This window comes from Canis lupus, chromosome 29 (assembly GCF_048164855.1).
Source record: "Canis lupus baileyi chromosome 29, mCanLup2.hap1, whole genome shotgun sequence".
In the NCBI taxonomy this organism is placed as follows: Eukaryota; Metazoa; Chordata; class Mammalia; order Carnivora; family Canidae; genus Canis; species Canis lupus.
Genome location: NC_132866.1, coordinates 4,899,324 through 4,916,385, shown reverse-complemented (window position 1 = coordinate 4,916,385; position 17,062 = coordinate 4,899,324). Strand labels below are relative to the sequence as shown.

The 17,062-nt window shown below is 43.3% G+C and overlaps 1 protein-coding gene across 2 annotated transcripts in view; it reads left to right on the top strand.

The window, feature by feature from the left end:
• DOCK1 (dedicator of cytokinesis 1) overlaps positions 1–17,062 on the top strand; it is a 493,838-nt gene that overhangs the window by 410,671 nt on the left and 66,105 nt on the right. For both annotated transcript variants that reach the window (XM_072804887.1, XM_072804886.1), the window contains exon 33: positions 8,094–8,242. In XM_072804887.1, coding sequence (XP_072660988.1) covers positions 8,094–8,242 — 149 coding nt within the window. The remainder of the gene's footprint in view (positions 1–8,093; positions 8,243–17,062) is intronic.

Genomic DNA, 17,062 nt, shown 5'->3' with positions numbered 1-17,062 from the left:
ACACCCGGGTGGCTCAGTGGTTGAGCATCTGCCTTTGGCTCAGGTCGTGATCCCAGTGTCCTTCAGGCTCCCTGCAGGGAGCCTCCTTCTCCCTCTATGTCTTTGTCTCTCTCTCTGTCTCTCATGAATTAATAAAATATTTTAAAAAATAAAAATAAAAATCAGTTGCATTTCTATATACTAAGAACTATCTGAAAAGGAAATTAAGAAAACAATCCCATTTCCAGTAGTGTCAAAATGAATAAAATACTTAAAAGTCAACTTAAACAAGGAGGTGAAAGACCTGAGCAGTGAAGGGGAAAAAAAAAATTGATGACAGATTAAGGAAGTAACAAATAAATATAAAGACACTTCATCTGTATAGATTGGAAGACTTGATATTGTTCAAATGTTCATATTACCCAAAGCCTGTAGGTTCAATGCTATTGACCTCAAAATCCATTTTTCACAGACATTGAAAAAAATAATTCTAAAATTCATATGGAACCACAGAAGACCCAAAGTTGCCAAAAGTCCTGACAAAGAACAAAATAGGAGGCATCATAGTTTCTGACTTTGAAATATATTACAAAGCTACAAGAATGAAAGCAGTATTTAGTACTGGTATAAAGGCAGACATAGAGACCAAGGGAACAGAGCAGAGAGCCCAGAAATAAGCCCACACATATACAGCCAATTGATATTAGACGAGAGCCAAGAATACACAATAGGGAAAGGATCGCCACTTTAATAAATGCTGTTGTGAAAACTGGATATCCACATGCAAAAGAATGAAACTGGATCCTGTCTTACATCATATCCCCAAACCAACTCATACTGGACTAATAATAAAGACTTAAACTTAAGACCCCTGATCCTCAAAACTCTAAAAGTAGCCATAGGAGAAAAGCTTCTTGATATTGATCTTGGCAATGATTTCTTGGAAATGACAGCAAAAGCAGAGGCAAAAATAGACAAGTAGGACTTTATCAAATTAAAAAGGTCCCGCACAGTAAAGGAAACAATCAAGAAAATGAAAGCCTGTGGAATGGGAGAAAACGTGCAAACCGTCTATCTGCTAAGGGGTTCATTTTCAAAATGTAGAAAGAGATCCTACAACTCAAAAGCAAAAAACCAACCAATTAAAAAAGGGCAAAAGACTTGAATGGACATTTCTCCAAGGAAGAATTACAAATGGCCAATAGGTTTATGAAAAGATAGGCAACATCGCTGACCATCAGGGAAATGCAAATCAAAACCACAATGAGATGTCCCATCACACCCATTAGGATGGCTATTATGAAAAAAATAAAACCTACTGAGTGTCAGCCAGGGTGCACGGAAGTTTGAACACTTGCGCAGCGTTGGTGGGAATGTAAGGTGAAGCATGTGGAAAACAGCATGGAGGTTTCTCAAAAAATTAAAAATAGAATTACCATATGATCCAGCCATCTCCCGTCTGGGTATACATCCGGATGAATTGAAATCAGAGTCTTGATGAGGTATCTGCACTCCCATGTTCATTGCAGCATTATTCACAATAGCCATGATATGGAAGCAACCTAAATGCCCATGGATGGATCGGTGGGTGGATGGATAAAGAAAATGTGGTATATGTATATTCAATGGAAGATTATTCAGCTTTATTTAAAAAAAAGAATATCTTGCCAAATGCAAAAACATGGAGAACATTATGCTAAGTTTATAAAATAAGCCCGTCACAGAAGGAGAAATACCGCATGATTCCACTTATATGAGGTTTCTAAAGAGTCAAACACACAGAACCCTAGAATAGAATGGTGGTTGCCAAGGGCAGAGGGGAAGGGGGAGGAGGAAATGGGGAGGTATTGGTCAAAGGGTACAAACTTCCAGCTAGGCAAGATGAATGAGTCCTAGAGATCTGCTGTACAGCGTAATACAGGTGACATTAACAATACTGTGTCCCACATTTGAAAATGTGGTTAAGAGGGTAGATCTCATCTTAAGTGTTCTTACCATGATAAGCAATAAAAAGAAAAAAGAATATAATTAATAAATAAAAACTTAAGATTTTTTATTTATGAGAGAGAGAGAGAGTGAGAACATGGAAGGGTCAGAGGAAGAGGCTCAATCCCAGGACCCCGGGATCATGACCTGAGCTGAAGGCAGACACTTAACCAACTGAGACACCCAAGCACCCCAATAAAATTTTATTAATTAAAATAACATGGAATTCTCTATGAAAGTGTTAGTCCTTATGCCATGTAATTCTGTTAGGTAAACTCCTTGAATAAGGAACTGATCACGGGGCATCCTGTCACCATCCTGAGTGGGTCCCCTATGACCCTGCGTCTCTCCCAGAGGAGATTAAGCTCTTCCTGGCACCTGTTCTCCACTGTCAGCTTGCTTTGTGCAGAGGCATCCAGGCACCTTTCTTGAGCGTCATGGAGGGTTCTGTGCAAGACTTCAGTGATATTTCCTGCCTGAGCCACCTGGGCCCGGCTTCTTTTGCTTAGATTGGTACCTGAAGCCTATAGTGGCCACAGAGGGCCTCTGCTCCCCCCTCCCGCCTCTCCCCAGTGACTCTGTTCCCCTCTCCAAGTAGACACCTGTCTACTTCTCTCTGCTTACCACACAGCACGCAGGTTAAATGTGTTCCCCGAGGGCCAGAGCACGTTAGCTGCATCCCACTGTGCTCAGTTCTTGAATAGATTCCTGCTCTCTGTGTAGTGACCAGAGACCTTGGCTAGAAAGATGCCCTGGTGCATCTATATTCCTTGGGAAGAATGAAACAGGGTGATGAAAACTGAACATGGTTTTCCCTGGTGGGGAACTGGACTTCATCACCCTCCCGAGGACCCTTCCAGCAGCCAGGGGTGGGGTTTGGGGGGACCACACCTGCAGTCCGGCTCTGCGGTCAGCAAGTTCTTGGCAGCTTGTTTTCAGCCCGAGCAGATTTTCTCACAGCGGGATTGATGCCTAATCCTTCTTGAGTTCCTGGATGTCAGCAAACCTGTGTAAAGGAGGGGCTCTGGCACACCTTTAGGGAGAGTTAGGATTTCCGAATAGCCTTTGTCCATCTGTTTATATGAAGCATGGAATCTTTTTCGAGTAGCTATTACACGAAAAATAAATGCGAAAAGCTCAGGGGAAAAACACTGTAAGATATTCTATGGATAATACTAATAACATAGAAATTAAGAAGTGTGGTTTAACGTGAGGCACAAGCTGGATTTTCAGGAGTAAAAATCCAGCATAGAAGCTTCCAGGTGATGATGAAGAGTTGGTTGGAATGGCTCTGTCTACTTTTATGCTCTCCATGGACGTAGGAGCTGCATCTGGAATGCTGTTCTGGTCTCAGGCACTTTATCGTCAAGGGACCCAATGATCCTTAAGGGTCATTGCAAGCGACTTTCCCACAGCAGCTTAGATGCCCAGAATCTGAGTTACGGCTCCAGGCTGTCAATGGGCTTCCTGCATCTCCAGCACTGAGCCTTCCGGGGGCTGCTCTGTGCTGGGTCTTCCTGCTGCCCCAGGGGAGAGAGGAGGAGCCCTGGCTCCAAGTGAAGAGATTTGAATCCTACTAGAGTTTTCTTCCTCTCTTGCCTCTGCCTGGCTGCGTGGCCTCCCGCATGACCCCGTCTTTCTGGGATTCCATCAGTTTTCCAGGCTGTAAGATAAAGAGGTTGGACTCAAGTTTTCAAGAGCCTTCCAATCCTGACGCTCCATAATTCTTTATATATGTATGATGATCTCAGTAATGAAATGCCAAGGCTTCTAGAACAGGGAGGAGGGCCATTCATGATTCATTTTAATTGATCATGGTCTGACAGATGCATTTGTCATTTGCCCTAGTAGGCCAGACACTGCAGGCTTCACGCCAGGAGAGGACCAAATACAGCCCCATCCAGGACAGAACAAGGCAGAGAGGGATTGTCAGAGAATGGTGTGGAGGGACTGCTCTCTGCTGTACGAGGGGGACTCTAGGGCTCTTCTAGGTCCCAGCACCCTCCGGGCCGGTGCTGGGGGCTCCGCCTGGCACCCGTTTGCTCAAGAGCCCCTCCAGGCAGTCTCCCACACACGGCCCTTCCTAAGAGAATGGCAGCACCTTCTTGTAAGTTGTTCAGTTTCACCTCTCAAGGACAAAGTGGGAATTGTGTGTCTCCCCCCAAAGGAGAATTTTAGGTATGATTTCAAATGACAATACTTCGTTCTGAAATGCCTTAATAATTTGTACATCATTTAGGGTAAGTAGAGGCATCCACCTTGGCAGATATTCAGACTGATGATTAGCGTATTAAAGTGGTTTTAAAATAAATAAATGCATAAAATGGTTTTTCCTTGCTTGATAAACAGTTGCTGCCCCACGTCGGCCCACTCTGTCCCCTTAGCGCTCCCCAGAACCCTCCCCTCCTCTGTGAGGTCACTGTCTGCCATGGAAGGAGGCTGCAAAAGTCAGCTCTAGCCAGGACTGGCCTGACTGATGGGCTCTCCTGCCTTTTTGGCTTTTCTTCCTTTCTATAAAAATTATGTTCCTGGTCACTGCCTTAGTCTCTGAGGCTGACATCTTGAGAAACTGGCCCCATTTCCACGATTGCTGCAAAGGAAGGTACAATGGGCCTGGGGTAATGTGAGCTGCTTCGTGATGCCACCTCCAGGCCCTGGGAAGGCTCCACCTTCTGAGGATGCACTCTTAGGTGTAAATCAGATCTTTAAAGCTGTTTTGGAGCCGTTGGTTCCCTCGACATTATCTGTCATTATGCTCCAAATAGGCTGAGTCAAGCGGGAGATCTTTGATTTGCAACGTCAAGGATGCAGTTAGGAGAGCAAATGTCCCATTGCATCCTGGCAGTTGCTGATTTGAATACGGTGATTAATGCAGAAGATCTGTGTTCTGCAGCGTTTCAGCCAGGACTATCGACTGGCCCGAGCCGCGGCCAAGAGGTCAAATGTAAGCCATGACCTTGGTCAGTTCAAGGTATGAATCTGTTTACGGCAAGAAATAACCACCAACCAGCATGCTTGGGTTCCTTGCTTGTAAAATAATTAAGTCATTTTTGAAAATTAAAAACCTATAATAAAAGTATCTGCCCCAAGCAGCCCCTTGAAACAGCTAAGAATGGCTCAACGGGGTCACCTCAGGCTGCCTGGCTCTTTGCTGCTGTGAATCTCAGGTGTTGGAGCCTGCCACGAGTGCCATTGCCAAGGCCACCACTCTAGAAGTTTATGACAGCACATCTCAGTGCCCTAAAATGTACACAACCTATTTCTACTCGGCTTTTTTTTTGTTTTGTTTTGTTTTAATGGGCTCAGGTTGGTGGGAACATATTGGCAGGTTGATCCAGCCAGCTCTGCCAACAAAATAAGAATGGAACTCAGGTATATTTATCATCTCACAATTAGTCACCTATCACTCGATCAGACCTTGAGCCTGTCAAAAGGTCACAAATAACAGAGGTAAAAACCAATGAATCACTGGAGTAGTAATTGTGCACATACCAAGAAGACAATTTGCAGGCCTAGAGCACTCAAACCAATACGTGGAAGGAGGCTTAGGGGTATTATCGTTATGAAGCAGCTTATATCGTGAGAAAGCAGTGACTGCTTATGACTTACAACATTAGTGAGTGCTTATAATTTTAGAATTCTCTTCAATGAGAGGGAATTGGTTAGTGGTTTGGAAAATGTTTCTGTTTTTGTTTTTTGCTAACGATTTCCAGGGGCATAAGCAAGAAGTGACCCAGGTCAAGTTAGCCTTGCAAAAGAAGCTAAATTAAGCCTCGCTTGTAGGACTAAACTGGTTTTGTCTGCTCAGAGAATTTTCAACGCTGATCTCCATTTGGTTTTTATTTTAACAAGCCGAATGTTCCACGAGACTCTTTCTTCCCTGAGTCTTTCCAATAATATGTGTGCTACGGTGAGATGAGTGTCTCTGGATCTCCCCTCCACGAGGTCTGTTCTGCTCGATTTAATGCAAGTGCAAGCACGGCGTTGCCCCATGGGACATAGCAGCATGTTTTCCCCCTCCCAAACCTGTCACATTTTGAGTCCAAAAGGAGAAATCAAAAGCTCACTCTCTCAAAAAAAAAAAAAAAAAAAAAAAAACAAGGGGGGAGGGGAATGTGCTTCTTTCCCAAGCTCTTCAGTTATTTATCAAAGCGCACTCCGTGAACCAGCCGCCAGAGCACCTGCTCTCACCTTGGCCTGCGCCGCCTCCACTTGCATTTTGTTTGTGACACACGGCATGTCGGCCAGCGTGGCGCAGACAGTCCCGCCAGAGCCAGCGTGCTCACAGCAAGATCTTTATCGGCCAGGTTTTGTCTGGAATAGTTTTCATCCATGGTGTCCCTTTGTGGATGATTTTGAGGACTGGACAAATTATGTGCTTTCATTAAAAGCCACATATGTAAGGCCTCCTCAGTTTGACTGGATGAAGGGCATTTTTGCTTGGTCTACCTGTGTGTATGTGGAGATTTTCCTGGAGTAAGAATGGGTTTAATGTCCTGGATCATTGGACCCTCGTGACTGCAGAGATCATCCTAACACCCAGGGGAGGCAAGAGAGCACAGCCCAGTGTTTGGAGGGGACGAGACAGCTCCTTGTTTTATAACTAGGAGAAAGACTCTCGGTGGGTTTTAAAGAATTTGGGAGTTGTAAACTAGGAGATTGGCAAGGTGACCGGAGGTAAAGTATTCTTATTGTGACCTGATAATTAGCTTGTTCTTCCTTTGTCTCAAAAGGGGAAAAAAAAGTGCATCCTTCTTTTCTTGAAGTCTACACTGCAAGAGTCACCTTGATACTCATTGATTCCAAACCTGAGTTCATCATTAAATTTGAGCAAGATATGCTCCAGGGGAAATCCATAATGCAAATGCAAAAAAAAAAAAAAGGGGGGGGGGGAAACAAGAAACTAAAGACGATTACTAGAGAACACACAGGCGTTGCTTACCTTGAGGACCATTTGTTTGCAGAGGTTAAATCCCCAGGGATGTCACTATAGGTAAAGCTTAATGATGGCCCCTGGCCAGGTTTCTGTATTCATGGAAGGTCAATAATCAAAGATTAGAAAACCATCATTCTTATAACCTATTTTTCCAAGCCTTGCATCTACGGCCACTTGCGCCTGTCTTAAATGCTCCTCCCAGCTTGGAACAGTAAAATCTGTCAGTGACAGACAGAGCACTCTGTGACACCCAAATTGTGTTGATGAACGACTTGGTGTCACTATCATCTGTTTTCTGAAACATTGGCTCTGACATTTTTTAGGCATAATACAAGAAAAGTGTCACCTGAGAGACTGAATATAATAGCATTTTTAAGAGAATGCTTTGCCACAGTTACATGCCTATCAGAGACATTAAGCATTTGGGGAAGTGATGAAAATCACATTATTATAGCTGTATTCAAAATACTATGTATTTAGTAAAAATTGAAAGTAAGATTTTCGTTATATTCAGATTCCTTAGTGAAGGTTACATTTTGCATGTGTGTCCACTTAATATAAATTTTAGAAATCTATTAAGTTTATTATGAGGGTTACGTACCTCGTTAAATCTGGTCATTTGTAACAGCCAAGTTTGTTTTATGGTTCTTTTTATAGAAATTTGTATTCACTGAGTAATAAAGATAAAAAAAAAACCTAAATTCTTTAGAGGATCCATTCTATTTTCTGATTGTATAGAAATATGAGTAAGATTGATTAACTCTGGATAAATTGCTAGTGTTAATAACAAAATGTCACAAATGAGGTATCAGGTATTCTGTCTCCCAGCCCCGCTACAGAGCCCCGCTCATGTCCTTGATTCATGTGATATAATTGTCTATTTGTGAAATGGTATTTATCTTATATAACAGATAAGTCATGACTACAGGTATTACATCATATGGATACTGTAATAACTTCCCTTACAACATTTAGAATACAGTCCACTTTTTTTTTTTTACAGTCCACTTTTTATATGAAAGGCTGGACACATTCAAAATGTCTGTGGTTGAGAAATGGATACATGTCCCCAATATCCGAGCATTCAAATTACACTGATCTGTGCTGTTTTGTTTGGTCCATCGAAGCTCATTTTAGAATCCTTTCTCTTAAAAAATAAAAATTTTCTGAATAATGCCTTTCTATATTTAAGGTCAACACAAGATAAAGTTCATTCCAGAAATGGTCGGCCCGATATTAGAAATGACGCTAATACCTGAGACTGAACTGCGCAAAGCCACCATCCCTATCTTCTTTGACATGATGCAGTGTGAATTCCATTCCACGCGAAGCTTCCAGATGGTAAGGGCGAAGTAGGTGTGTGGTAAGTGGCTTGGGGAGAAGGCACTCGAGCTTGAAAACCTTGGAAAAGACTTATAAATGGCTCTGGAGTTAAGGGTGTTGAAAAACATGAAAAGCGTAATTTCCTACAGTTTAAAAGAGAAAAACCCTGGGCTTCCCTTCTTGAAGAAGCCCATCATCCTTTGCCTCATCTTTTGGAGGAAGTATTACAGATTATTATTGGCTTTTACTTACTTATTTTTATCTGGATTTACTTACACATTAAACCCTGAATAAAAGTCTCTTTCCCTCCTTCCTTGATCTGTACCCTCAGAATGTTTAACCAGTTGTGACCACGTCCTCGCAGACTGGCTGCTTCCTGCCGACGTATTATTTTCAAGTCAAAAGTCTTTGCTCTTCCTCTTTCATATGCATCTTGGTCCTTTTCAGTGGGACTCATAAGAACTCCTTGAAGAGAGTCTGTGTAAAATGCTCAGGATATACTGTATCAGTAGGGAAGACAAAATCTGAATATATATGTTGGAGGATTGACAAAATCTCCTTCCCTGAATTCTATGAAAATAAGTGTGGTGTTTACATATTGACTTTGGGGACATGTGCACAAACATACAAAGGCTTTCTCCTCAATGGGCCGCTGGGTTGGCTAGGATGCTTTGCAGAAGGCATGGAGAGAACCCAAATGGTAGTGGGTCCACCACATTGAAAGCAACCTTTGCTTAAATATTATAATAATTCAAGTGACTAAGTATCTCTTTCACAGAGAGTTTTGTAGAATTTTAAGAAAAATTCCTCTATTGGAAGGAAACCAAAACTGTATCAGGTAGCATGATCGTAGTGGGATCTAATATTCAAAGAGCAGATTTTCCTTCCCAACCTTTATCCTTTTCAGTTCGTAGGTTTTAAATAGTTTATAGATTCCTACTGGTCAGTCTTCATTATGATGGCACGAAGGTGGTAACCAAGAAGAACAATTTTGCTACTTGCTGGAGCCAAAAACAGATCCAAAGCCAAAAGAACTTGCGCTCTGTTGAGTACCAGTTGAGTTTGCACACGAAGTCAGGTAGTAGACCATGACTCCCGACTTAGCCTGGAACGACCTGGATCTCCAGCAAATGAGTGAACGTCTTTAGTCTTCGATTCAGAGCTGTAATAGTGGTATAGAATGGAATCTACTCCAGAGGGATGTTGTGAGAGGTGAACAAAATAAACTTGTGAAGACCGACTGCCTGGCTGCCCACCTACCCACCTGTCCACCCTCCCTCCCTTCCTTTGCTTCTCCCTTCCTCTCTCTCTCTCTCTCTCTCTCTGCACAGGGGAAGGGGGCTTCCTTACACTTCTTTTATTTATAAAATTAAAGAGATTGTTTTAAAAGAACAGCTGTTTTTATTCACCCTGGTTTACAATCAGCCTTTGTACACATGTAATGTAATGTTGTAAACATTGTCCAAATTTTTTTGGTTCTTTTTGTTTGGCAGTCTATCACAGACATCTTTCTTGATTACAACGTAGTAACCATGATTTTTGTGATGGCATAACATTTCATAAACTGAAATGGGTAATCTTCTCCTACCCATCCCTTTAGCTGAGCATTTAGGTGGTTTGCACATTCTCACTACTATGAGTAAATGCGCAGTGAACACATGCATGCATATAGCTTGAGTTTCTTTTGAAAGTTTTCCTGGTATGCATTCTCAAAAATGGAATTGCCGATTCAAAATATTTTTGTAAGTTTTGACATCACCATTTTTTTTTTAATATATCTTTGTTGTAAGATTTGACCCATCTCACTGCCACGGGCACTAAATTATGGTCTGATCTCATTGCCAACTCACCACAACTAGGAATTGTCATTTAAAATGCCTTTTCCTAGGCTGGAAATACATCTGATTTTTTGAACTTTATTTGAACCCAGCCCCAGACAAGGACCTTATGAAAAAATGCTATTAAAGAATCAGGTAGTGGTGCCTGGTGGCTCAGTCAGTTAAGTGTCTGACTCCTGATTTTGGCTCAGGTCATGATCTCAGGGTCATAAGATTGAGCCCTGTTTTGGGCTCCACATTGAGCAGGGAGTCTGTTTGAGAGCCTCTCTCCTCCCTCTCCCCCCACCTCCCCGGCATGCACTTCCTGGGTCTCTCTCTCAAATAAATAAATCATATAAAAAGAATCAGGTAAAGGAGAAAAATGCATTTATGTGAATAAATGTTATGAGCCCAGGAAACTAAGATCAAAGCCCTTTAAAACACTGTGTCATTTGTCATTCTTTGAAGCTGACTTTGTTCAGGTCAAAATAAGGTCGAGCAATTGGAACTAGGACAAGGGCGTGAATGAGAATTTGGTCCTGAATTGTTCCTCTTCTTCCTTCCATTCTTGTGGTTCTGATTCCTGCAGCTTTAAAACATCTTACACAGTCTTGTAGAAGTGCTTCATTTTCACCAATTCACAGGATCTCTGGTTTGTCAATAAATGGCACAAAGTTAACGGAGAGTCATGGTGTTTCTACCTTCATTCTCAACAGTGACCCCCGCCCCCCCCCGCGGTAGGTTCAAAAACGGTCTTATATCAGGACACCTCTTTCCAGAAAACCGAACTGTTTGAGGAATATCGAGAATTAGTTAACACATATTTAATTCTATTTCACGTCCTTAAATCATATCTTGCTTGGATATAGGTAAATAAAAGCATAAACATAAAGACTAGGTCCACAAAACCCATGGTCAGGCCAAGCATGGCCAGCTACTTGGATTTTTTTGGTCAATAATCATTGACCCTTTGATCATCTGTGTTGTCATCTGCTTTTACCTTCAAAGACAAGCGGTAGGACGCACCAAAGGTTTTTAAAATAAAAGCAGAAAAACTAAAACTTGTGGGGCAAAGAAAAACCCTCTCTGCTCTATTAATCTGTTCTTGTGACCTCGGAGAAAGATCAATCTCCTTTTCTCTTGCGATATCTCAATTTATTTTTTCTCTTGGTCTGTCTCAGCCTCCCAGGTGGAATGTCACACAGAGTGTCATGCTTCCTAGACCTGCTGCTTCCCTGTCATCCCCATTTTTGCCAGGCTCTTTGTCATTTGGTTTGATAGATGCAGGTTTACAGTGCCCTTCTCTTTGTTTGCTCTTCTGGCCTCCATGATGGGTTGCAGTGACTTGTCTACCCTTCCTCTGTCTCTTACCTAGCATCTAGCTGCTTCTCTTGGGCCCTAGTCCAGGGCTCTACTGGACCACAGCATCTGTCTCTTGACTTGTTATATCTTTACTAACTCTTTCCTAGTCTCAAGTCATCTCTCACCTTCTACAGGCTGCTGTTTCTGAAGCACAGGGCATGCCCTCTGTCCTTGGTGGTGTTAGTCCTGTTGCAGCGAGTATGCATGTGCACTGAACAGCAGGGCACAGACAACCCTGCCTCCATCCCAGAGAGCCTCCAGGTTGGGGCTGGCTGGCTGCTGTTTAACTAATCCGCCACCAATCCAATTACCTAACCTTATTAGTCACATCAACAAGGGCTTAAATTGGCTTCACTTTTATAGCAGCTGTGCAAACCTAATGAAGTGAAGGGAAGACATTAGGGTTTTTCATTTTTCCAAAACATTCATGTTTTGAACCTATGATGTAGTTTTTTTTTTTGTTTGTTTGTTTTAAATGTGCTGTGTCTTCCTGAGTGGGGCTGTTACTGTGCTGTTTGTGAAATATGTGTCATGTCTGGGCAGTAGTATGCTCTTGAGGCTGGAGTGGAGAGCGAACCCTCTGGATTCAGAAGAAAAACCTGCCATTTTGCTGAAGATTAAACTGCATCAAACCATTATTGGAATTTCAGAAGCAGGTATTACAGATTGGCTTTTCTACAGTTCCACAGAGTTGCAGCTCCTGTGTTCTTCAGCTATAGTGGAGGGACTTGAATTCGAATGTTCTTACACATATATTTCCCCAAAGTCTACTTTTTTTCTGGTCTCTACTTTTGCAAGAAAGAGCATGAATCTTCATCTAAAAGAGCATGTCCAGGCAGCCCAGGTAGCTCAGCAGTTTAGTGCCGCCTTCTGCCCAGGGTGTGATCCTGGAGACCTGGGATCGAGTCCCATGTCGGGCTCCCTACAGGGAGCCTGCTTCTCCCTCTGCCTGTGTCTCTGCCTCTCTCCTCTCTCTCTCTCTCTCTCTCTGTTTCTCTCATGAATAAATAAATAAGATCTTTTAAAAAATAAATAAAAGAGCATGTCCTTGTCCTCATCCGTGGTGCTACTGGCCCTGCCTCTCCAGGGTCCAGGCTCACCTCACTAAATGGGCTCACCTCATTGTGGGATTGGGGGCATGGAGTTATGTTTCACATGTTCTGTCCTCCTGCTGGCCTGGGACACCCTTCCAGGGCTCCAAGCAGTGCCTTATGTCAGCCTGATACCATTTGTGCTGGGCAGATCCTCACAGGTTATGAAGAAGCCCTGCAAGGACCTGCTCGGTTCTCCTGGTTCTTCCATCCCTTTCTAAGAATCTTCTATCATGTGGATCCCGCATCTCTTCTCCTCTGTTGCCCCTTCTACTGACTCTCTCTTGTCCACTAGCCCTGAAGGACGCATTCTCTAGTCTCTCCCCTTGCAACCTGTCTTCTCAAGTCATCCCAAGAGTGTGTTCACTGTCCCCCGGGCTCACCCATCCCCACCCTGACCCATTCACAGAGGAACATGTTTACATTGAACTGGAGACTCAGGGATATCTTGACTTTTTTTTTTTTTTAAAGATTTTATTTATTTATTCATGAAAGACACAGAGAGGTAGGCAGAGACACAGGCAGAGGGATGCCCGATGTGGGACTTGATCCCAGGACCCCAGGATCACGCCTTGAAGGCAGATACTCAACCACTGAGCCACCCAGGCATCCCATGACTTTTTTTCCACAGAGAGCTCCTTACCCGTGGCGATTTCAGGGTCTGCTCGGCTGGCATGCAGAGGTTTGGAGGCATCGGCGTCTTGGTGCCCCTTTCATCATCCCCGTGTCACTGACACCTCCACCCCCACATCAGTAACACTCTGAGTCTCAGCCTCACTGGATTTTGCTTCATAAAGAAAGTAAAGGTTCCCTCCTGGCACCTTTTTAAAGAATTCCATTTGTTATGTCCTTGGAAAAAAACAGAACTAACAGCTGAGAATTGCGGCAAATAACCGTTTGGGCTGTATACCATTAATAACAACGGAATGGAAAAGTCTCCACAGCAAAATGATATTTTCAATCATGGAGTTATTTTCTGTCATCTTTGCGAGGGGCAGTAAAATGCCCCACAACTTCCGGAAATTCCCATTTCATTGTAAGACTATTAGAACATGAGTAATCTTCACTTCTTCGACGTTTTTGAGGTCCTGTTTGAATAATCTCTGTCTACTGCCCATGGCTAAGGAAATAATCGAATAAGCCAAGTGGGTGTTGATGGCTTCTGCTACTTGGTGGGAGAGCCAGTACATTGTGTACTGTCCTAAGGATGTAGGTTTGGTGGTGATTTTATCCTGTTTAATTCTTTGGGATTATGTTTGTTTATTTTTATTTTCAGTTTCAAAATTGAATTTATTTATTTGCATTTATTGTTCTGGACCCTGAAAGGGAACACACAGCACAAGAACTGGGCTTTTATTTCATGGTGTCCCAGACCCAAGAGCCTGAAAGATCCATGGCAACTAACACTCTTGACTCTTAAGAGTTCTGATTGCATTGAATTCTATTCTTCAAATCCCTCCAGCAAAGAGATGCCCACATTCCAGTTATCTCTTTTAACCAAATTAAACAGGACTCACTCTGAGGGCATGTTCCTGGAGTCCAGTGTCATTGAATACAGCCCCAGAGTCACTTCTTGGTGTGTGTGGTGTGGAAATGAGGAGCAGCTATGTGTGTTTGAGGTGTCGACGGCCGGCCAGGCAGTGGACAGGTGCCCAGCCGTGGGGCTCCTGAGCTGTAGGTAGAAGCTTTAAGGTCAGCAAACAGCCTTCCTTTTGGACTTGGAAGATGTGGGGATTTTAGAATGTGAGATACGGGGTGCCGGAGATTAACTGTGTAATTAAGTTTACAGAGCAGTTAAGCAAGAGGAATGCAATATACATAAAAATATTAGTGTGTCTGAGCAGAGGGATTAAAGGTTGTGGCAGGCTGGGGAGAACTCAGTGACATTTAGGATGTCACCATGGGAGCCCCCAGCCCTGAGGGTTTGGGAGTGCCAGGCTGCTCCCTGCAGAGCCATGCCCTTTGTTCCTTGGTCCTGTTTTCCCTGTAAGTATAGTTCAGTTACATCTCCCCCCAACCCATCGTTTCGACACTAATGAGAAGGGACATGGTTTTGCAATCCTAATGGATTGGCCCAGTTCCTTCTAGAAATTCAGAAATTGAGAATCTGATTCCTTGGAGGTCTCTCATGAACCAGGGAGTGCTCTCAGATCATGATCCTACCCCCAGTGAGCACATTTTCTTGAAAAATAGGAGAAAGCAGAGCACCACTGGACAGAGTATTCACTAAGGCTTATTTGTAGAAAAGACAGAGAAGCACTTTTGCTGACGTCCATAGAAGACCATGTTCCTAGATTTCAGATTTCATACTGCCCTTGATAACCTCCAAGCACTTTATCGATGGGGTCAATTATCTGTGCAAACCTTTCCATCCTGGTCCAGCTCCCTTCCTTGCTCTGACGTAAGTTCAGATCTCTTGTATAAATGTGTTCCTCAGTGCCTGCAAAGTGCAGGTCTGGGTCCATACCTTTATAAATACATTATATCCAAAATGGTCAATCTAACTCCCAACAAAAATGATGCATTCCAAACCAAATAGAATTGGCTTTTGGATTATCCACTACTGAGATCCTTCACTCCATGATCCCTTAAATTGGAGCCAATAACCCGTGGTTAACTGTGGCGTCGAGTGGCGAAAGCAGTCATTCCTTTCAGAGTTAATTGAATTAACAACGCTGTCAGTTCACAGGGCTGTGAGCATAGCCCCCTGCTCCACCACATTTGGTTTTACAGCAACCTTCCAAAAAGTCCAAATTTATATGTGGACTCTGTTTCGTGTTCTTGGAGGGCTGCTGGTGTTGGATGCTTAGAGATGCTCTGTTCAGCACTTTAAGTTAGACACCCTGTGGATATTTTTGTAGTGATGCTGGTGATTCTGAAAAGAGAGGAAGTAGAATGATTTTGCTTATCACATGAGTGAGCCTCTGCCACCTTTTGAGCAACTCCGTAAAACCTTGCTAATTTTAACCTAAACATAGAGAACCCTGCTGCAAATTACCAGACCGCATGCATTTAAGTCAGATAATCCGCATAGTTTTTATAAAACCAGCTCTGCTCTATCAGCATATGGACTTTCTCCAGTTTATTTGGACAGGATCATTTAGTTCTGATGATGATAATGGTTCGTAGAACACTAACAAATTGATTCTAGTATATTCTGTGAAAACTAACGCAGACCCTGGAATGAGAAGCTAGCTGCAGGTCTGGGGTGCTGAATCCTTGCCGATAAACAGAATAGGGTTGCCAGGTGTTTGTGCAAATTACTTAGTTTAGAGGTTAGTAAAATTAGAATCAGCTGTGTTCTTCTGATCTACTTATCATTCATCCGCTCATTTTAGGAAACATTAAATTCATCAGTCAAAATTTGATAAGCAGCATACTTAAGGAGCTGGAGTTTCCTTAGTGCCCTTGTTTGTGACAGCTAGGTTTACGTAGAAGCAGAGAAAACATGCCATTTCCCTAAAGTAGACTCCCAAGTTCAAATATGCCTGATTAACTAGGGATGAACGGTTGCAAATGGCTGTGTGTTTGCCCACGTTAGGATAAAGCATGTTCTTCTGCATTCTCCGTGCCTTCCTCATTGTATGCTCATTCAACATGTGTGGCATGCAGTCCTGTGTTTTAATTAAGTTGAGTCTTATTTTGTACCTCAGGTATTGGTTCCGAAAAATCAGCCGTCACCAAAGAGTTGCTCTATGGTGCTCCTATCATGGTTACCTTCTGGGAAATGGGACTGGCTCACAGCATCAATGTTTGGACTAATGGCAGCCGATCTCCTTGTTTTTGATTCCAAAAAGGCCCACCTTCTGCAGAATTCTTGACTGTAAAGAATAGAGTACAAGTGGGTTAGTATCAAAAGGTGGTTATTTTATAGAAGAGTCGCTGTCATGAGGCTTCAGGTAAAAACAATTAGATAAGTTATTTTTTCTTCTTCACTAGAGCTGCCTTTTTTTCTATGCCCCTAAAAATCCCTGAATTTTTCAGGCCAAATAGACTAAAATAGAGGGCGTCTGTTTGGGGAGGAGACAGTGGGGAAGATCAAGGAGAGAACTGTGCGATGTGCTGAGGTCCGGGTTCTGTGCTGTGGCCGAGTCCTTGATGTCAAGCAAGAATCAATACTCCTCTCGAGTCCTGTTTCAGCCTCCACTTCATCTGTAGTGTGATAAAATTGTGGCTCCAGGCAGCAAGTCCTGATCAAGGTCAGGCCGGTATGTGCCTGTTTGAGGCTCCTCCCTGGGTCTCCCCAGACACCCCTTGCCTTCTGCCTCACAGAGGCCACAGTCAGCGGCCTCTACAGCAGGAGCATCCTGAGTGCCCAGTGTGGACCAGGTGCCCCCAGTTCCTGTTGCCAGCCCTCAGATGAGTGTGTCCACCGCTTGGCTTACGTGGCCAAGAGCGTGTGCTGTGTCTCAGCAACCTGTTGGAACGTGCCTCTGCTGACATGCAAAACCCTCCCCAGCTCCAGTTTAGCACTAACTCCGCAGTGATTCATGTACACACAGCACGTTCATGCCATTACAACATCAGCACCACGCAGTGTCCTAGGAGAGACCCAGAGAGACCGAAGT